The sequence below is a fragment of the Heptranchias perlo genome, chromosome 13, assembly GCF_035084215.1.
Source record: "Heptranchias perlo isolate sHepPer1 chromosome 13, sHepPer1.hap1, whole genome shotgun sequence".
Taxonomy (NCBI): domain Eukaryota; kingdom Metazoa; phylum Chordata; class Chondrichthyes; order Hexanchiformes; family Hexanchidae; genus Heptranchias; species Heptranchias perlo.
Window position 1 is genome coordinate 17480870 of NC_090337.1, and position 22737 is coordinate 17503606.

The 22737-nt window shown below is 41.0% G+C and overlaps 1 protein-coding gene across 1 annotated transcript in view; it reads right to left on the reverse strand.

The window, feature by feature from the left end:
* Window positions 1–22737, reverse strand: part of atp1b3a (ATPase Na+/K+ transporting subunit beta 3a) — a 32718-nt gene that overhangs the window by 1633 nt on the left and 8348 nt on the right. Inside the window, exons 2-5 of the mRNA XM_067995057.1 lie at window positions 19869–19997; window positions 14453–14560; window positions 14174–14367; window positions 14035–14091 (exon numbers count right to left, since the gene is read on the reverse strand). Of these exons, the coding sequence (XP_067851158.1) occupies window positions 14035–14091; window positions 14174–14367; window positions 14453–14560; window positions 19869–19997 (488 nt within the window). The remainder of the gene's footprint in view (window positions 1–14034; window positions 14092–14173; window positions 14368–14452; window positions 14561–19868; window positions 19998–22737) is intronic.

Here is a 22737-nt window from a genome sequence, read left to right on the forward strand (position 1 = left end):
GCGGTACTGGACCTAATTCTAGGGAATGTGGCCGGCCAAGTGGAAGAAGTGCTAGTAGGTGAGCACTTTGGTGAGAGTGACCATAATTCGGTGAGATTTAAGGTGGTCATGGAAAAGGACAGGGAGGGGCCAGAAATAAAGGTTCTAAATTGGGGGAAGGCCGATTTTAATAGGATAAGGCAGGATCTGGCCAAAATGGACTGGGATCAGCTGCTTGTAGGAAAATCCGCATCGGAGCAATGGGAGTCTTTCAGAAGGGAGATTGAGACCATACAATGGCAACATGTTCCCGTAAAGGTCAAGGGTGGTTCCAAGAACTCCCAGGGAACCTTGGATGTCAGGGGATATACGAGAATGGATTAGGAAAAAAAGGAGGGCTTTTGGCAGATACAAAAGGCTAAAGACGGAGGAAGCCCTAGAGGAGTACAAAAAGTGCAGGGGGATACTTAAAAAAGAAATTAGGAGATCAAGGAGGGGCCATGAAATAACACTGGCGAGCAAAATAAAGGAAAATCCTAAGATGTTTTATAAGTATATTAAGGGTAAGAGGATGACTAGGGAAAAAATAGGGCCCATTAGGGACAAAAATGGCAATCTGTGTGTGGAGCCGGCAGATGTAGGAGGGGTTCTAAATGAATTTTTTGCATCTGTTTTCACTATGGAGAAGGACGATGTAGACATAGAAATACGGCAGGGGGACTGTGATATACTCGAACATATTAACATCGAGCGGGAGGAGGTATTGGCGGTTTTAGCAGGCCTAAAAATGGATAAATCCCCAGGCCCGGACGAAATGTATCCCAGGCTACTGTGTGAGGCAAAGGAGGAGATTGCGGGGGCTCTGACACATATATTCAGAACCTCTCTGGCCACAGGGGATGTGCCAGAGGACTGGAGAACCGCTAATGTAATACCATTATTCAAGAAGGGGAGTAGGGAAAAACCGGGGAACTACAGGCCAGTGAGCCTAACATCAGTGGTAGGAAAATTATTGGAAAAAATTCTGAAGGACAAAATTAGTCTCCACTTGGAGAAGCAAGGATTAATCAGGGATAGTCAACATGGCTTTGTCAAGGGAAGATCATGTCTGACTAATTTGATTGAATTTTTTGAGGGGGTGACTAGGCGTGTGGATGAGGGTAACGCAGTGGATGTGGTATACATGGATTTCAGTAAGGCCTTCGATAAAGTCCCCCACAGGAGACTGGTCAAGAAGGTACGAGCCCATGGAATCCAGGGTGCCTTGGCACTTTGGATACAAAACTGGCTTAGTGGCAGAAGGCAGAGGGTGATGGTCGAAGGTTGTTTTTGTGACTGGAAGCCTGTGGCCAGTGGGGTACCACAGGGATCGGTGCTGGGTCCCTTGCTGTTTGTGGTCTACATTAATGACTTGGATATGAATGTAAAAGGTATGATCAGTAAGTTCGCTGATGATACAAAAATTGGTAGGGTGGTAAATAGCGCGGAGGATAGCCTCAGTCTGCAGGACGATATAGATGGGTTGGTCAGATGGGCGGAACAGTGGCAAATGGAATTTAACCCGGAAAAGTGCGAGGTGATGCACTTTGGAGGGACTAACAAGGCAAGGGAATACACAATGAATGGGAGGACCCTAGGCAAGACAGAGGGTCAGAGGGATCTTGGTGTGCAAGTTCACAGATCCCTGAAGGCGGCGGAACAGGTAGATAAGGTGGTAAAGAAGGCATATGGGATACTTGCCTTTATTAGCCGAGGCATAGAATATAAGAGCAAGGAGGTTATGATGGAGCTGTATAAAACACTGGTTAGGCCACAGTTGGAGTACTGTGTGCAGTTCTGGTCGCCACACTACAGGAAGGATGTGATCGCTTTGGAGAGGGTGCAGAGGAGATTCACCAGGATGTTACCAGGGCTGGAGCGCTTCAGCTATGAAGAGAGACTGGGAAGATTGGGTTTGTTTTCCTTGGAGCAGAGGAGACTGAGGGGGGACATGATTGAGGTGTACAAAACTATGAGGGGCATAGATAGGATGGATACTAAGGAGCTTTTTCCCTTCGTTGAGGGTTCTATAACAAGGGGACATAGATTCAAGGTAAAAGGCGGGAGGTTTAGAGGGGATTTGAGAAAGAACTTTTTCACCCAGAGGGTGGTTGGAGTCTGGAACTCACTGCCTGAAAGGGTTGTGGAGGCAGGAACCCTCACAACATTCAAGAAGCATTTGGATGAGCACTTGAAATGCCATAGCATACAAGGCTACGGACCAAATGCTGGAATATGGGATTAGAGTAGACAGGGCTGATGGCCGGCGCGGACACGATGGGCCGAAGGGCCTCTATCCATGCTGTATAACTCTATGACTCTAACATGAAGTATCCTCTAATGATCACTCACAAAACAAAGTCAAAACCGTTTTCTTTTTAAAAAGTTCCAAAAAAGCAACAATCTCACTGCAAGAGATGCTCAGACAATTAGAACTAAAGCGAATATACATTACGAGATTACCTCCCATTGGGTTTCTACATTGGATCAACTGGAGTGGGGAAAAAAATTAAAAAGGTACCCCACAACCACCTTGCAACTCCATGCTGACCCTTCAATATTCTACTTCACATCCTTTTAAAGTCCTAAATGTAAGGTTTCCATTATTGTAAGATACATAGAATGAATATACATTTCATCAAAAGTTGTGGGCCAGAAATTGCTCCCGAAATACCGGAGGAGCTCAATAGCACTCTCCGCTTTTAGTAGCGAATTGAAGGAGCTATTTCCCGCAATTGCACACGCGCACTAAAATCGGAAATCGTGAGCTTGCTCCTGTTGGTTCGCCAGCGATTTGACAGCTTCAAATTAAAGGGCCATCGCACGCTGCAATCAGAAATCATTGAAAAATCGCAAACTTGCTGATCTGCCCAGCTGGAAAGTAAGTAACTACGCCACCTAACAAGTGCGCTTAAAAATACCAGGTCTAAACTAAGTTTTAAAAGACCGGTTAGTCTTAACGACTGCCAAACAACTAAAAATTAAATTTTAAAAAAGGAGTCTCATATTACTCCTTATTTTAATTGTTTTGGTCATTAAAAAAAATTAAAATTAAAAATTTTTTTTTTCCCCTTCTGTCTCTAATTTAATTCAATTATTTCTTTGGCTTTTTAGTAATTTTTTAAAAAATTTACAATGACATCCAGAATACTAACTTTAAATGAATGAAGTCTGCTTTCCTGACAGATTTTGTGGGCTTCTCTTCTATTCTCACAGTCTGTTCCACGCGCGCCAACTCACGCTGCTCAGAGGCTGCGCTGATAGCACACAACTTTTTTAAAGTTCAAAATCAAGCAATTCGACACCACAGAGCCCACAGTAAGTATTTTCGTTAATTTAATTTGCAGGACCTGCGGTGTGCATTGCCTCGCCATTCTGCGTGATTTCTGTCCCAACATGTCTTCAAGCTCCCAATTTGGAAATTTTTCCCCCAAACTCTCGTGTTCAGAATTTCCAGCATTACTGGAAATTTCTGTATAGCTGAAATGTCTAAACAGAACACTACTGATTTTGCAAAAGTGTTAGATCACAGAAAATTGTATTAACATCAGGGTTCTAAAATTCAGAGTAGAAAAGCAGTAGAGGCATATGTAAAAGTAATGCATCTAAACTGGAGATTTCCAATTCTGAAATGGTATACAATCCAAAACCATTTAAGCAAAAGTTAATCTGAATCCTAGCACACAATTAACATTTTTGTACATAGCGTGCATAGATTCAGACATCAATCTTTACAGTTTAGTAACCAATCGTAAAAGACGACATTTAGCACAACCCTTTAAACAGTAATTTGTTCCACATTTCTAGTGCAGCAATGCTTACAAGAGGCTAGCTCTCTACATGATGGAAATTCATCTGCTACTACCTGTTTTTTTAAAAAAATGCCAAATTTCTGCTGTTGCTTTAGATTCATTCCCCCTGTACCTCATCCCATTCCTGATCCTCACCCCATTCCAGTACCAAGTGGACTGATAAAGCAACTAATTTTAGTAGGGCTGTCAAGCAATTAAAAATTTAAGTCTATTAATTTTGGTTCTAATCACATATTTGATACCAATTACTGCATCCGTTTCTTTCAAGTTTATTGTTGATGCTATCATCATCCAAAAAAACTAGCATAAAAACCTATTTCCGTTTTCCCATTTATGGATTTATACAAATCTTCTGCATTTTTAACATAGCTAAGTAAATTGTACGTATACACTGGGTGCCCCATATATGCTTACACGTCAGAACCACCTGATCACGTGGCCAGGACTGTAGATGGAAGGAAGAGTTCTGTTCTGCTCTGGGGGACCACAGCACACCGCAGGAAGTTTAAATCTTGCGCTGATTCTGGTCAGCAAACACTGACAGCGGACACCAGGTGAAGAATGCCAACTGTCAACATGAAACACTGATGGTTGTTGTGTGTCATTTGCTTCCTCCCTCTGACAACATTGTGGAGCCTGGGAATTCACCACTTTTGGTATCAGAGGCATGTAATCCACATTCTACCAGGGTATTAGTTCACGGCACCAGAATGTGTTTCACTGAGATCTTCAAACTACCCTGTGCAAATATTATTGTGCAAATGCTTAGTGCATTCGTATGATCCGAGTTTTAAAGTCTTCCTTGTCAGGTGGCATGCTGTCACATCAGGTGGCATGGTGCATCATTGTACACTACCATGGAGTGCTGAGGAGTGGATCCAGAGCTGTGATTCTCCACTACCCTCCCCACCAACTATTGAGTTCCCAATCCAATTATAAAGTTATGAAAGTGCCACGCCAAGGCCAAGTGTCTCCCCACAGAGAGTGATGGAAAGTGTAAAAAGAAAGTCGCCAACGTCAGAGTGACCAGCTCAGAATGATATTGATTGATACTCGAGAGCAGATCACCCGCCTGCCCATTTAGTTGATGTTAATGCAGGGCCCAAGTGACGCATAGCCCAAGTGACAGGAGGAAAGGAATATTAAAATAACTTTGCCATTCCAAAAAAACCTATTTCTGACAGGTGGTTTTTCCTCCTCAAAGTCAGTAAAAAGGAATATGTTAACTTTTAAAATAACTATTCAATGTCCAAATTCTAACTTCACGTCATCATTGTGATAGTAAATAAAGATTAAATATTAAGTCACTATGTATATTATTTGGAAACCCCTTCCATTACTGGAGATTACATTATAAAGAATACTCAGATATTTCTGAAAATTAGTTTTATTTTGTTATCTGCAGGTCCAACATGCACAGAAACCCAATGACCACACTTGAAGTCTCCACATCAAACTAGTGAAAAATCCACTAAGTTTGTTTACGTGATATGGTGTGCACACACTCGCCGACAAGGACACACTCTACTTACCTAAGCCCAGGAAACTTAGACCCAGGTTAGCAAGTGCAAGAGCAAAGACTTAGGGACCCTGAAGTGTGCAAAGTAGTATTGTTGAAGGTTAACCAGCTACAACAATGCAACTTACCAGCACAAATCAGCAGAAATCTTCCTGCTGCTTGACTACCTGAGATCTCCCCACCCATCAGAACATTGTTTTAGAAATCTTATCTGAAGCCACGTGGGAAAAAACACCAGCCTCCAGTCAATCCCTCTAGGTTCCAACAGACAGATTGGCTGATCAAATTTTTTTTTTTTTGAGAAACTTTAGCGGCAGGAAAAGATCCATATTGTAGGAAACAACCATGACTGAAAACAGTAGAAGAGAAGATGAGGCAAATCAAGTAAGGTTTGGCATTGCCTAAACGTAGGCTATATGCTGGAATGCTTTGTTGCCTCTCTGCTGCCTTAAACACCATCAACGACTCCATCCTCCTCAAAAATCTCTCCTCCACATTCTTTCTTCCATCTCTTTAAACCACAACTCATCCAGCCTGCATTCTCGCCCTGCCAAGTTTCACTGGCTCCCTGTACCCCAGATAATTGAATGAGATTCTTGTCTTCAGTGGCCTCACTCCTCCCTACCACCACAATCTCCTTCAGCCTTGTATAACCTTACGCACTCTCCACCCATCTAACATGTGTCATGGCAAATGCCTTGCCATTTGACAACCACTACGTCCACATCTCATCCACCTCATTACCTTCTTCCCTGCCTTCAAAAGCCTACTAAAGACCATTCCCTTTGACAGTGCTTTTGTCTTTCTTGCTTTCTTCTCCACGCCCACCCGATGCTCTGTAAAAGTATTCCAAGAAGTCTCCAAGTGAGTGCAAGAAAACAGAAGGAGTCATTGTTGAGGGAAGTGAAGAGTTATACAATTTTGAGGTTGTGTAGGTAGAATTAGGATACTTGTGCTAATTTAACTTTGTGGTTTTAAATTTGTATAGATTTACACAGAAAATCATAAAACATCAAACCATTCAGATCATAAGAACATTTTAAATAGCCCAAAACTTTCCAAATTATTCTACTGCCTCGTATGCCTTCATAATTCAAGCAGAATCTTAATCTAGAATATCTGTCTGCATTTGCTAAACTGAACAATTTCAATGTTACAGCATACGATAACAATAATGCTACACAAAGAAAATCAGAACATGCTGAAATACTTTGTTTTGAAAGCTGGGTATCTAGAATGTTTGACCTGCAATTGTTGCAGCTTTCAAAGCAAAGTTAAAATTTTCTCTGAATTTTAGACCCCTGAATGTATACAGTGCTTGCATCTTACCCAGAAATTTTACTAGGTTGCAAGTTTGCAGCATTAAAGTAAAATAAAATGAATATAAATACAGAAAACAAAAATAAAACAATGATTCAATGCTACATTCAGTAAACAAACTCAAATTTTATAAATAAAAATCCAGTTCCCAAATACAAACAATTGTACTGGTCAAGGTTCAGCAATATTAGGTCACAAGATCAAAGAACTTCATCAGTACATATATATTTGAGACAAAGAATACAAAGGTTATGGGAACTGACTGAAGAGTTACTGAGCCTATCTACACTAGGGGACGGAATTAATTTCTACATGAAAGGAAAGAGTTTGAGTACTCGACTGCAACAAAGCACCTCACCCACCATCAGCGCAGATTGGAAAATCGCAGCCACTACTTACGGGAGGATTTGGAAAATCCAGTGTTAAAAGTATTTCAAAGATTCACCCGAAAGTACCACACCTACATCCAACGATTTCAAATACCATCCCATAAACAGTACATCACAATTGAATAATCTTTACAAAATATATTTTTTAAAAAGCCAGTCATTTCCTGCTAAGGATGCAGCCAGTGATTTACAAGCAGTTGCTGATCTGAAGATAAACATCCTGAAATACTGCCAACTTGCCTCTAATTGACCTCAGGATATGCCACTTTGCAGCCATACAGCTGTTATCTCCAGTAGAGCAGAAGGCATCTTTGCTCAAGGCAGTTCCTTTGTGCCATCTAAGAAAAGGCTACTAAGACAAACATTTCTCTCATTATACTGTACATTGTATAAGAACATAAGACATAGGAGCAGGAGTAGGTCATACAGCCACTCAATAAGATCATGGCTGATCTTCAACCTTAACTCCGCTTTCTCGCCCGATCCCCATTTCCCTTGATTCCCTTAGTGTCCAAAAATCTATCAATCTCAGTCTCAACCACTGAGCATCCAGAGCCCTCTGGGGTACAGAATTCCAAAGATTCACAATCCTCAATGAAGAAATTTCTCCTTATCTAAATGGCCAACCCTTATCCTGAGACTATGCCCCCTAGCTCTAGACTCTTCAGCCAGGGTATACAGTTTCACAACATCTACCCTGTCAAGCCCTCTCAGAATCTTATATGTTTCAATGAGATCACCTCTCATTCTTCTAAACTCGAGAGTATAGACCCATTCTACTCACTCTCTCCTCATAGGACAACCCTTTCATCTCAGGAATCAATCTAGTGAACCTTCATTGTCCCACCTCTAAGGCAAGTATATCCTTCCTTAGGTAAGGAGATCAAAACTGTACACAGTACTCCAGGTGTGGCCTCACCAGAGCCCTGCATAATTGCCGCAAGACTTCCTTACTCTTGTCCGTTACATTGTATAATGATCCCAACATACTATGAGCAATGCCACAGGAGATCTGCCAGTTTAATGGAAAGACTTGCATAGTGCCTCATCACCTCAGAAAAAGATTCATGAGATCCAAAGTCCACTAGAACAGGGACTATGCCTAAAAGCTTATCTGAAGGACAGCACCTCCTTGATACTGGTCTGAAGTCTCAGCTTAGATTCTGTACCCAAGATCTGGACTAACCTTCGAAGCCATAACCTGACTCAGAAGAAAGACTCCTACCAACTAAGCTAAGCTGACATTCTGATGATGTTATTTCTGTTTTCTTACTTTGTTTGGCTAAATTCTTTCCAGCCAATTCCCCCTTTTAAAACAGTGAACATTGATGACAGACAGACAGGAAAATATTAATCCTAGCTCTCTGTAACCATTTTTAAAAGGAATATACTGATGGAAGCTCTTGCTTTAAAAATAGTTAGGAATTTGCTTGATGGGGGGACGTGAGATGCTCAAAAGGGAGGAAACTACCCTAGTCAAGTCATCAGTGATATCCTCGGTCATTGCGACTTTACCATGTGGCACATTGCTCTTCCTTGACATCTCCATGGCTTCTGACGCAATCAACCATTCCACCCTTCCCCAACACTTGTTCTATATGGTCCACCTCTGGGAGACCACGCTCACTTGGTTCCACTCTTAAAACAATGTCCAGAGACAATAGCCACAGGCATGGGTCAATTTTCATGATCATCCCTGCTTTGTCAGACTACTTGACATTAAGTTTTGGCTGAGCCAGAACTTTCTCCAACTGAACATTGGAAAAACTAGAGTAGAAATTAGAATGCGTGGCACCTATTTTTCGGGCATAAAACTGGCACAAAGCATCCCAATTTAGTAGTAGGGCAGCATGCGCCCAATCTGCGCAGGTGTTGCTCCCACTGCAAATTTGTGGAGGCCATATTTAACGTGTCCTGGGGGGATGCCTAAGACAGATGTTTGGCCCCTTGAATATGTAAATTAGGGGCTTAACATCTATTAAAAGGAACCTTTTGACAAATTGTTCATCTCATGAGCAGGCCAGACGTTGGGTCTGCCCCCCTCAGGATGCTTCAGTGGCCGCCAAGCCAAAGATTAAGTTTTTGAAATTTTTTTTTCCCGCAATAACACCTTTCTTTGGAGCTAGGAGGAGCAGGAGACAGCCCCCGTCTTCTTTCTCTTCCACCCACCCACCCCGTAGCCCGCTCCAATCCCTTGCCGGAACTTTATCTTAAATAAATATAGCAAGAAAACTATAAAACATCAAATCTGCTCCTTCACAGAGACATACTATTCCAGTTCCTCCTTGGCCACTCCAGTGATGTCAGTTATTGGGAGGGGTTGCAAGCGTAATGGAGTTGCTCCTCTAAATGGGGACCAGCATTTTGGACTAACCTGTAAATCTATCTGCAGCAGGTGGACTTCAGAAAATGCACTGCTGGCTACTGCTGCTATAAATGTTGCTGATAGCACTTTTTCCAATGTCCAGCAGCTGTGGATAGGCTCCCAATTTGGTCCAAACTGCCAGTCTTCGCTGTAGTAAATGAAGCCACTCAGATGCATGTAATTAAGGTCACTGGAATGGTTGAGCCAGCTCACACTGCAGTACCAAATCCAAAATAACATCTCCCATGAAATTCAATCACAATGAGATCCAGGCAGCTCAAAAGGGAAGTCACTGCTTTGAGAAGCAAACCTGAAATGTCTGGTCAACTTTTGGTCAGAAAATATGACTTAAAAAAAGTGTTTTTCTTTCATAAAAAGGCACTAGGGATACTTAGAACCATAGAAAAGATACAGCACAGAAGGGGGCCATTTGGCCCATCGTGTCCACGCCGGCTCGCAGAACAACCAGGTGCCCATTCTAATCCCATCTTCCATCACCCGGTCCGTAGCCCTGCACCTTTAGGTGCAGGTCCAGGTACTTTTTAAAAGAGTTGAGGGTCCCTGCCTCTACCACTAAATCAGGCAGCGAATTCCATACACCCACCACCCTCTGGGTAAAAAGGTTTTTCCTCATGTCCCCTCTCATCCTTCTGCCAATCAGCTTAAATCTATGTCCTCTAGTTCTTTAACTCTCCGCTAGGGGAAACAGGTACTTCCTGTCTACTATATCTAGGCCCCTCATAATTTTGTACACCTCAATCAAGTCTCCCCTCAGCCTCCTCTGTTCCAAGGAAAACAACCCCAGCCTATCCAATCTCTCCTCGTAGCTGCAATTTTCAAGCCCTGGCAACATTCTTGTTAATCTTCTCTGTACTCTCCCCAGAGCAATTACGTCCTTCCTGTAATGTGGTGACCAGAACTGCGCACAATACTCCAGCTGTGGCCTTACCAGCGTTTTATACAGTTCCATCATTACATCCCTGCTTTTGTATTCTATACCTCAGCTAATAACGGAGAGCATTCCGTATGCCTTCTTCACAACCTTATCTACCTGTACTGCCACCTTCAGGGACCTGTGCACATGCACTCCAAGGTCTTTCACTTCCTCTACCCCTCAATATATTCCCCCTTACTGCGTATTCCCTTTTACTGTTTGCCCTCCCTAAGTGCATTACCTCACACTTCTCCGGGTTGAACTCCATTTGCCACTTTTCCACCCACTCCACCAACCCATTGATACATTCTTGGAGTCTACAGCTATCCTCTTCACCATCAACTACACGGCCAATTTTTGTGTCATCTGCAAATTTGCCAATCATGCCCCCTACATTCAAGTCCAAATCATTAATATATACCACAAACAGCAAGAGACCCAACACTGAGCCCTGTGGCACACCACTAGAAATGGATTTCCATTCTCAAAGACATCCATCGACTTTTACCCTTTGTTTCCTGTTACTGAGCCAATTCGCCACATTTCCCTGCATCCCATGGGCTTTTACCCATGTAGTACAGAAACTACTCACTTTAGATACTCCTTCCTTTAAAGAGAATTTTATCAAGTTATGGAATTAAAAGCTCATCCTAATTCTACAACTCACATGATATAAAATAATGTATTCTAAGTTAAAAAAAACTTAAACACAAAGGATTTTGAAGATGGTGGCCAAAAAACTCTCCACAGCAAGAGAATAAAGAAGGCAAGATTTTGAAGCTGGGTGGATGATGACTGAGTTCTGAGCACTTTCCCACCTGGAGGGGAAAAAGTTGGAAAAGGCACTTCAGGCTTTTGTCATCTTCTATTGACCACCCCCTCAAGTACAGCATGTGCTGAATCACAAGGGCGATGGCCTACAGAGACCTTCACAAAGGTATTTTTGTTGGGGGTGGGGGTGGATTAGAAGAATAGAAAGAAAACAATATAGTCAACCCATGTAGGAAAAATTACACTTGTACTTTGAAAGTAAGACACCATTTCACTCATTCTTAATGGTGAGACATAACGTTACTTACCAGTTCATCTCCCATGCCATTCCTTATGGGGGGAAAAAAGAGCTCTTCCTGTGTCTCCCAAATTAATTATTTGCATTTATTGGTCTTCCACTGTCTCTTTTCTTTTTCTGATGCCTCATGCACTCTTGTCATCTCCAGGTCTACAAGTGTTTCTCACTCTTTATGCAAGACTCTCCTCAATTCTATCTCCTTTCCTGTACAACTCTTACTCTGTTTGCCTCTCATATGCTGCCTTTCATTATGGAAGTCTCTACTGGCCTTTCTGTGTCCGGCATCTTGTATGCTTCTGCACCCTTTCTGTGCCTCTCCCGCTTTCCTTTTACTCTCACCTGTCATGGAGACCTGGAGGCAGACTCGAAGCTCCAAATCTTTGATAACCACGAAAAGATCTTGACTCTTTGGTATTAGGACCTGAGGCATATCATGTGTGCGATGAGTAGGTAGGTCATGGGCAGGGAGTGGGAGCTGGTACTTAGAAAACAAGTTTGGGCTCAGAGGAATTGGGAAGGTAGGACTCAGCTACAGAGCAATAGTTGGGCCAGGGGTGCACAGACTGATAACCACATAAGCATTATTGCATTAATGGTCAAATAGTTAGGATGGACTAAAGCAGATCTGCAGGACATAATGGACAATTATAGAAAAGAAAAACCTTTATTTATATATAGATAACAAATAGAGTTTATTCCATTATATAAACACTCAAATATGAAATCATAGTAATACCCAATTATAATTGTATAAAATACCCAATATTTCAATTTATAATTATATCCAGTAGATCAAAGATATCACTATAAATTGTTATACAAAACAGCCAATGGAATATTAAATCGTACATAAATGAGCAATAAATTAGAATTCCAATATTAAAAATCAATATATAAATAGCCAATACTTAAATGATTTCAACATTGTAAACACAAACCATTCCAGGACTGAAGAGTAGACTGCAGAGCAGAGGCTGCCTCTGGTCCTAGGCAGAGCAGAGACTGAACAGTCTGCAGCTTGTGGCCATGCCATGAGGGAAGGGCAGCTTTGGGTCAGGCAAATTAGAAGGGAATATTAAAAATTAAAAAGCTAAAAATAAAAAAGTGAAATAAATAATTAAAAATTGGGAAGAGGGTTAAAAAAAATAATGGAAAGTATGGGAGAAGAGCAAAATAATTTGTAAAAATGGCAAACTTGTGGAGATTTAACAGGCTTGTGGTATATTTACTATAATCATAGAATGGTTACAGCACGGAAGGAGGCCGTTCAGCCCATTAAGTCCGTGCCAGCTCTATGCAAAAGCAATCCAGCTAGTCCCACCCCCCCCGCCCTTTCCCTGTAGCCATGCAAATTTTTTCCTTTCAAGTACTTATCCAGTTCCCTTTCGAAGGCCACAATTGAATCTGCCTCCACCACCCCCTCAGGCAGTGCATTCCAGATCCTAACCACTCGCTGTGTAAAAAAGTTTTTCCCTCAGATGTCACCTTTGGTTCTTTTGCCAATCACCTTAAATCTACGTCCTCTGGTCCTTGATCCTTCCGTCAATGGGAACAGTTTCTCTTTTTCTACTCTGTCTAGACCCTTCATGATTTTGAATACCTCTATCAAATCTCCTCTCAACTGCCTCTGTTCCAAAGAGAACAACCCCAGCTTCTCCAGTCTAACCACTTAACTAAAGTCCCTCATCCCTGGAATCATTCTAGTAAATCTTTTCTGCACCCTCTCTAAGGCCTTCACATCTTTCCTAAAGTGTAGTGCCCAGAACTGGACACAATACTCCAGTTGTGGCCAAACCAGTGTTTTATAAAGGTTCATCATGTACTCTATGCCTCTATTTATAAAGCCCAGGATCCCGTATGCTTTTTTAACCACTTTCTCAACCTGCTCTGCCACCTTCAACGATTTGTGCACATATACCCCTAGATCTCTTTGTTCCTGTACCACTTTTAGAGTTGTGCCCTCTAGTTTATATTGCCTCTCCTCATTCGTCCTACTGAAATGTATCACTTCGCATTTTTCTGTGTTAAATTTCTTCTGCCACGTGTCTGCCCATGCCACCAGCCTGTCTATATCCTCTTGAAGTCTATCACTATCCTCCTCACTGTTTACTACCCTTCTAAGTTTTGTGTCATCTGCAAATTTTGAAATTGGGCCATGTACACCCAAGTCCAAGTCATTAATATGTATCAAGAAACGCAGTGGTCCCAGCACTGACCCCTGGGGAACACCATTGTACGCCTTCCTCCAGTCCGAATGCTGCATCATTTGCAGAGACTGTGGTAACATTTTCTCTTGGTCCCACTGCTACCTTGTCTGCACAACAGCAATGCCACTTGCTCAATTTGGTGGACTAGTGTTGCTAACACAGTGAAACTTTATGTGAAGTTTAAAATCTGAAAGCTCCTTGCATAAATTTAGTCTTATAAAAAGGTGAAGATGATTTGATTGGATTTATGGGTGGGGGGGGGGGGTGATGAAAAGGAGAGAGAACCACCACACCTCTCTATACAATGCTTTTTGCTGCATTTAGCGGAGTCCTAAAACCTGCAACTAAGAAAATATTTAGCGAGAACAGAACCTAATACAGAAATATGGTTTATAACTAACCTTGATTGAACAGTTTACTATAGGATTGTTTCCTGCACCTGCCTCTAGTCCAATTATCTAGAAAAAAAATCATAAGATTTAGTTTCAAAACTGGCTAGTTAGAGTATTTTCAAACAGATATTTCTTAAGGAATACTTACCCTATTCATTTTAACAAGAACACATGGCTTTCCCTCATTATAGCCAAAACTGCCATTGTTGCTTCCAGAACAGTCACCAAGCATTGTGCGGTTAAACTGACAGGCCTTTTTCTCCTTTATACTTTCAGGCTGTGTGAGGTACACTCCAGGGTGACAAAGAATATTTTTTTGTGCTTGCATCAAATCATCGTAAGCTATTTAAAAAAAAGATATATTTCAATAAAAATGAATTAAGCACACAAAGAACATTGAAAAATATGCAAATTAATCAATACTCACGTTTTAGAAAGCCATCAAGAGCAGCTACATATTTTTCATAAGACTTAGCATCAGATTTGTTAAATACAATTTCCAGGGCAGATCCTACTTTTGGTCTAATCATAAGACCTACAAATGAAAGGAAACAGATTGCAATAAGTATATCTATTTGTACATTAAAGAACATATTAAAAAAGTTTTAAATATCCAGCTGCATTCCTTTCTTCCATTCTAGGCAAACTTTTGACCCTTTGTGTTTCAAAAATCCTTAAGGTTTAGCCAAAATGAAGATTAATTGTCTACTACATTAACAGACAAATTCCTGCATTACAAACCCACCGTTACATATACACTTTGCAAAAAAAAGTGAATAAATTCTGTGAAAATTGTTCCAGAAAAATGCAGAAAGCACATTCAGGCTGAAATAATCTTCAAATATACTTTACCTCTGCATTTCCATATTTGAGTACATGTACACACAATGTTTGTGCATGTATTGTCCAGTGTTTGTAGTTTACAGTTAAAAGGAGAAGGTTATTATGAGCCAGGACTAGTACTGATATCTAAAATTTCTCCATGGTCTAGAGTAAAGTTAGTTTACCTGCACTAAGTAGAGCCTGCCATTCTTTAAAGTTCAGCCTCTACACAAATTCTCCATCCACAAGCAGGGGAATCACAGTGATGCTGACCCTTTAAATTTCACACTTTCAAATCAGGTCACCTTCCCCACATCCTGCTAACTGACTAGCCTCACTAATTGCATTCCCAATTCTTTGTTAAACAACATTTTAGGTAGGATCAGAGTCTAGCTAAAAGTTCTAAAACATTCCAATCTACTTTTGGAGCAAACACTGTCACTCAACTAGTGACAATTAACAATAATCACATGAATTATGAAATATAAAATAGTTAAGAATGTTCTAAAATTTATATACCCAAAAGCAAAGTAAGCCACAAGTCTTAGCCATACCAGGTCAGAAAGAGAGGGGTGGTCAGGACAAAGCTTTTTATATGAAGTCTGTACTTAAAAGATGGCAAATGCTACAAACACTATGCAATTAACATTCATTCATTTAATCAACCTCAATGTTGAATCAGGAAACATATCACAGATGTACAAACACTATAGGTGAGGAATTAACAACGGTTGATGAGACATTAGGAAAATAAAACTGAAGACTGGCAAAGGTTCTTCATACCATCTATGTAGTAATGCCCTATTTATGGCATGTGTCAACCCTATGGCATCTCCTCTTGACAGAGAAGCCATGAGAGTAGATAAAACTTCAGTACACCAATTTCCTGAGACAGTTAAAATGAAACTAATTTTGGACATGAATGAACAGCCCTATCCTCGATCCAGATTAAGTATAGTCCAATGAATTCAGTTTGCTGACATATTAATGCATGAGTCAAAGTGGCAGTTTTGAAGCCCAACAGCTTCAGATGGGATGGTGGCAAGCAGGACAGGATGAGTAACTGGAAGCAGCAGCAGACACTCTCTTTTTGAGCCTTGCTGGCCATACTTAAGGAACATTTGCCCCCTAGCTACGACTTCCCTGGGAACATAAAGGACAACTGTCTGGAATTCCCTCGAGTCTGAGTTGCCTGACTAAGCTGAACCTGGATATAGCAGTAGTTTCGCTCCTGCTTTTTGAACAGTTTTCCGGTGTGAACTCAATTTGTTCAATGAAAAATAATTCCCATCCAAAAACAGGAGTTTCATTGGACAATGTTATAAGTCCTGGACTGCATGATCTTTTGGCAAACTGTGAAAGTTGATTTTCTCCATTCTCCTTTCTCCCCCCCCCCCCCCCCGCACCATCACCGCCCCTCCCCTAATATGGGCTTCTAACTTCCAACTGGTAGGACAACATAGGACTTTGAACTAAATTATTCTTCAAGGAAAATGTTCTGACAAAGAAAAAGACTTACATTTATATAGCCCCTTTTTGTGACCACAGGACATGCTAAAGCACTTTACAACTAATGAAGTACTTTTGAAGCGTAGTCACTATTGTATTGTAGGACAACAGTTTATCTGTTGAGGACTCAGTCTTTTTTGCCAGAAACTACTTACAATTTAATTTCCTCTAGGGCAGGAATTCTCTTCATTCAGAATTAGCTAGGCAGCAAAGGCAGCCCGTCTTGCCCATGCATCATTTTCCTTCAGTAATAAGTAGTCTCAACTGGTGGTCCATTCACCCAACCGGAGGCGGTATCTACTCAAAATCTAGCATTAACCTAACTCCCAATCACTCAGTCTGTTGGCAAATATGACCACTTGGTCTGCACTCAGACAAGATTTCATTGGTATCTCGAAGAATGCAAAGTGCAAAATTTGGTTAACTAAATGAAAACCACAGCAAAAGAGACAAGGAGTGTAGAAAAAGAGAAAACCAGATTAGAAAGACAACAGAATCAATAAAATTGCCAGATAGGTGATTTGAATTGCATGTGCATTAATGTATAAAGTATTGTCATAAAATTGGAGAGCCAAAGGCACACATTGCAATGAGGGAGTCTGATATAAAAGCCTTGCACTGCCTGAAAGGGTGGTGGAAGCAGATTCAATAGTAACTTCCAAAAGGAAATTGGATATGTACTTGAAGAGAAAAAAATTGCAGGACCATGGGGAAGCACAGGTGAGTGGGACTAACTGGATAGCTCTTTCAAAGAACCGGCACTGGCAAGGTGGGCCGAATGGCCTCCTTCTGTGCTGTATGATTCTATGAGCACCAATTATGTGGGTTCACGCGTAAAAATTGGCCATTTCTAAAACCTTTATAAAACACAGGTTCGACCACAACTGGAATATTGTGTCCAGGTCTGGGCACTGCACTTTAGGAAAGATGTGAGGGCCTTAGAGAGGGTGCAGAAAAGATTTACGAGAATGATTCCAGGGATGAGGGACTTTAGTTACGTGGATAGTCTGGAGAAGCTGGGGTTGTTCTCCTTTGAACAGAGAAGGTTGAGAGGAGACTTGATAGAGGTATTTAAAATCATGAAGGGTCGAGACAGAGTAGATAGAGAGAAACGGTTCGCATTGTCAGAAGGGTCAAGAACCACAGGGCATAGATTTAAGGTGATTGGCAAAAGAACCAAAGGTGACATGAGAAAAAACTTTTTTACGCAGTGAGTGGTTAGGATCTGGAATGCACTGACAGGTTGGGTGGTGGAGGCAGATTCAATCATGGCTTTCAAAAGGGAACTGGATAAGTACTTGAAAGGAAAAAACTTGCAGGGCTATGGGGATTGGGATGGGGGGGCGGTGGGGGTGGTGGGACTAGCTGGATTGCTCTTGCATAGAGTCGGCACAGACTTGATGGGTCGAATGACCACCTTCTGTGCTGTAACTTTCCTATGATTAGCAGAAACATGGCTTAGGCTAGGGTAGCTTTTGGAGCTAACAATCCTAGTTACAAAATATTGAGGAGGAAGCGGGTAGAAAAAAAGAAAGTGTGGTATTGTTAATCAAAGATACCATTACAACACTAATACATAGTGTAAAAGCTGAATCTTTTTGGTCAGAGTTTAGGAATAAGGAGAGTACTGTTACTTAAATGGGAGTATATTATAGACTGCCAAACAGTGAAAAGGAGATGGAGATGAAGACGAAGACCTCTGTAGACCAATTAAGAAAATAAATGCAGGAACAGGTCTAGAATAATGAGTGACTTTAATTATCCAAAAGTAGACTGCAGTGAGAATAATGTAACTGGCAAAGAAGGGTAGCTGTGTCGAGAATATGTCAAACACTGCTTTCTTGGTCAGTCCGCTTTGCTCTAACAAAAAAGAGGCAGCGCTGGCTCTCATTCTAGAAAATGAAAGTGAGCAGGTAGATAATGCAAGGCTAAGGGAACATCTAGGAAAAAATTACCATAACAAGGTTTGATGTAAAATTAAAAAGAAAATGAAACAGTCCTTACAAGATAAAGATACTTGACTGGAATAAAGTCAATTTCAATGAGATAAAAAGAGAACCAGCCCCGATAAACTGGAAAGAAAACTTGGAAAGTAAGACTGTGTACAAACAGTGGGAACCCTTCAAACACAGGATGAGTAAGGTACAGACTAGACGTATTCACACAAGAAGTAAAAGTGGCACAGCAAAGGCTAGAGTTCCTTAATTGGGTAGAAATTAAAGACTTTTTTTTTTAAAAAGAGGGGCATGTGACAAATATAATAATATAAAAGCAAAATCAAGCAGAGTAGAAAATATAAAGGGGAAGCAAAAAGATGAGAATGGTTAAGAGGAGGTAGCAAGAAAAAACAGCAGGTAACAAAAAGGGAAATAGTAAAGGATTTTATAAAATCATAAAAAGCAAAAAGATAAAGAAAGGGTAGGATTAAAAAGGAAATCTTCCAATGGAGAATGAAGGAATGACAGAGATCCTAAGTAAGTACTATACCTTTGTTTTCATAGAAGTGTTGTAGTGGGAACAAATGGGAGGAGGTGGACCAATTAGATAGCGTAACTATAGATTAGGAAGTAGTACAGAAAAAAAATTGGCAGAACTCAAAAGTGGAAAAGGCAACAGGCCCTGGTAGCATGCATCCTAGAATGCTGAAAGAAGTCGTGAGGAAATTGTATAGACTCTAAACACAATCTTTCGAACATCCTTAGATATAGAAGTGTCAGAGGGCTAGAGAGTTGTCAATTTAACACCTCTGTTCAAAAGGGGAGAAACCAGATAACTATAAACCAATCCGCTCAACACAGAAGAACAAAGGAGAGGCGATTTGGGAAAGTCTATCGATAAGCTACATTGTTTCTATTACACAAACTAATTTGAGCTGCCACAATTTCAGTGGATATATTCAGTATATATTTTGCTTGCCACATGCTCTAAAAAGATTATACAATTAAAAGGAGCCCTAAAACGATCATATTCATATTTTCTTCCTGTATTTGTATAGCATTTATCGTGTTCTCAGGGCATCCCAAACTGCTTCTCAGTCAATGAATTACTTTTGAAGTGTAGTCACTGTTTTGTAGGCAAACATGGCAGCAAGTTAGCACACAGCAAGGTCCCACAAACAGCAAATGAGATAACTGACCAGATAATTTGTTTTGGTGGTGTTGGCTGAGGGATATATAACACTAGAACTCACTGCTTTTCTTTGAATAGTGCCATGGGATCTTTTGTGTCCACTTGAACAGGCAAATGGGGTCTCGGTTTGACGTGTCATTCAAAAAACATCACCTCTGACAAAGCAGCACTCCCTCAGTACTCCACTGAAGTGTCAGCCTGGATTATGTATTAAAATCCTAGAGTAGACTTTAGCCCAAAATCTTCTCAGTTAGAGACAGGTGCGCTACTACTAATCCAAGCAATTGTGAATTTTTTTAAAACAAAAATTAGATCTGTTGTTCAGTACTGAAAAAATTGATTATCAACAAGTATTCTTCAAACAATTATCAATATGAACTTACCTGGACTGGATACTCTGTCACGATACTTGGGTGTGTAGTCATCTAGCATCTGAAGCATAACCCACATGGTGAAGCTGAACAGACCAGCTAGGAAGCCATAAAAGACCAGATAGAACAGAAAAATCAGAGCTGTACAGAAAGGAATAAAAAGAAAAGTTAGTTTGTATTTCCAAAATGCCTTTCATCCCTCCCATGTCATTTTACATCTCACCCTCTGCATATTATCCTGCATGTAGCTGAAAAACTGCTCATTACTTCTAAATTATCAGTTAACCAGCCAACATATAAAGTGTCTTTTCACATAGCAACACAACTGCAAACCACAGAATTGCAGCAGTGGGCACCGTGTTTTGGAGTGGGGACCAGAAGAAGGAGGGGTGAGCAAAGAGAACAGATAAGAATTTGAAATCAATACCATTGAATTAATGCTTAAACATTGTGTGCTAAGTACACATTTCAAATAATATGAGATGAGCGACAAAATTAAATAGGGAAATAAAACAAGTAGTTAGAACAAAAGAAGTTTACTGCACAGAAGGCCATTCAGCAATAGTCTGTGCTGACTTCTTGCTAGAGCAATCCAAAACTTATCCCACTGTCCTGCTTTCTCCCCAAAGCCCTATAGCTTCCTATACTTCAAATATTTCTCCAATTTTACCTTAAAAGATCCAATGGTCTGTCAGCTAATCTCTGTGGCAAAGTATTGCATGCTCTAACAATGCTCTGCATAAAAGGACATTTTCCTAACAATTTTAAATTTTTCATTTACTCCATTGAAAGGATATGGTCTTTCCCCATTCATTCTCTCAAAACCTTTCAATTTTTTGTTCAACACGTCTTAAATATTCTCTTAACCTTCTCTGCTTCAGTGGAAATAGTCCCAGTAGCTCAAATCTCTCCTCATAACTGTGGCTTAAAAATGTATTACTTCTTTACTCTTGTACTCCAAGCCCCTATTTATAAAATGCTGTTGGCTTTATCTATCTGCACTTGCACTTTCAGGGAATTAAGTATTTGAATCCTTAGGTGTCTCTATTAATCAACAACAACTTGCATTTATATAGCACCTTTAACATAGTAAAACATCTCAAGCGCTACACAGCAGTCTTATCAAACAAAATTTGACACCGAGCCACATAAGGAGATATTATGACAGGAGCTTGGTCAAAGAGGTAGGTTTTAAGGAGCTTCTTAAAAGGAGAAGAGAGAGGAATGGAGGCGGAGAAGTTTAGGGAGGGAATTCGAGAGCTTAAGGCCTAAGCAGCTGGAGGCACAGCCTCCAATGATGGAGCAATTAAAATCGGGGATGCACAAGAGGCCAGAATCGGAGAAGCACAGAGATCTCGGAGGATTGTAGGGCTGGATAAGGTTATAGAGATAGGGAGGGGCAAGGCCATGGAGGGATTTGAAAACAAGGATGAGAATTTTAAAAATCGAGGCGTTGTCGGACTGGGAGCCAATGTAGGTCAGCGAGAACAGGGGTGATGGGCAAATGGGACTTGGTGCGAGTTAGGATACAGACAGCAGAGTTTTGGATGAGCTCAGGTTTATGGTGAGCGGAAGATGGGAGGCCAGCCAGGAGAGCATTGGAATAGTCAAGTCTAGAGGTAACAAAGGCATGGATGAGGGTTTCAGCAGCAGATGAACTGAGGCAGGGTGGAGACAGGTGATGTTACGAAGGTGGAAGTAGGTGATCTTGGTGATGCAGCAGATTTGGGGTCGGAAGCTCATCTCAGGTTCAAATAGGATGCCAAAGGTTGCAAACGGTCTGGCTCAGCCTCAAACTGTGGTCAGGGAGAGGGATGGAGTTGGCGGCTAGGGAACAAAGTTTGCAGTGGGGACCGAAGACATGGGCTTCAGTCTTCCCAATATTTAGTTGGAGGAAATTTCTGCTCATCCAGTACTGGATATCGGACAAGCAGCATGACAATCAGAGGCGGTGGAGGGGTCAAGAGAGTTAGTGGTGTGGTAGAGCTGGGAGTCATCAGCGTACATGTGGAACCTGACGTGTTTTCTGATGATGTCTTCAAGGAGCAGCATCAACGCCCTTCAGTGTCTTCCCAAACATTTTATCTCCCCAAATGTGTTACCTCACACATATCCACATTAAACATTATCTTCCACCTGTCTTCCTGTTCTGCTAGTCTGTCTACCATATCCCTCCCACCCCAAAAAAATATTTATGGAAGTTATAGATTTTAAGTTGTAAAACCAGGTACTTATTGTATAGAGCAGTAATAGGATATTACAGCACAAACTACCAGGCTCTCCAATGACTATGCTTAGTTAATTAAGGAGAATGAAAATGCAAACAACCTGATCCAAATACCAGACATGATGGACATACAAGGGATTCAGAAATTAGTATCAACAGTGCAACTGTTTCGAGAGACAATCACAAGATTGCGGAACATCAGTATAAAAAGAATGCATACACCAGCTGGCAGATAAGAGAGAGTGGCATAAGGTGAAAAAAAATGGGCCTGATCTTCTGAATACCTTGCAAGTCTCGTAGAATCATAAAATTATATTGCACAGAAGGAGGCCATTCAGCCCATTGTGCCTGTGCCAGCTCTTTGAAAGAGCTATCCACTTAGTCCCACTCCCCTGCTCTTTCTCCATAGCCCTGCCTTCCACTACCCTTTCAGGCAGTGCATTCCAGATCATAACAATTCGCTGCATAAAAACATTTTTCCTCACATCGCCTCTGGTTCTTTTACCAATTACCTCTGTGTCCTCTGGTTACTGACCCTCTGCCATTGGAAACAGTTTCTCCTTATTTACTCTATCAAAACCCTTCATGATTTTGAACACTTCACTACAGGATTTTCTAGTGTTTCCATCTACAGAAGGGTGGTAGGCCAAATGA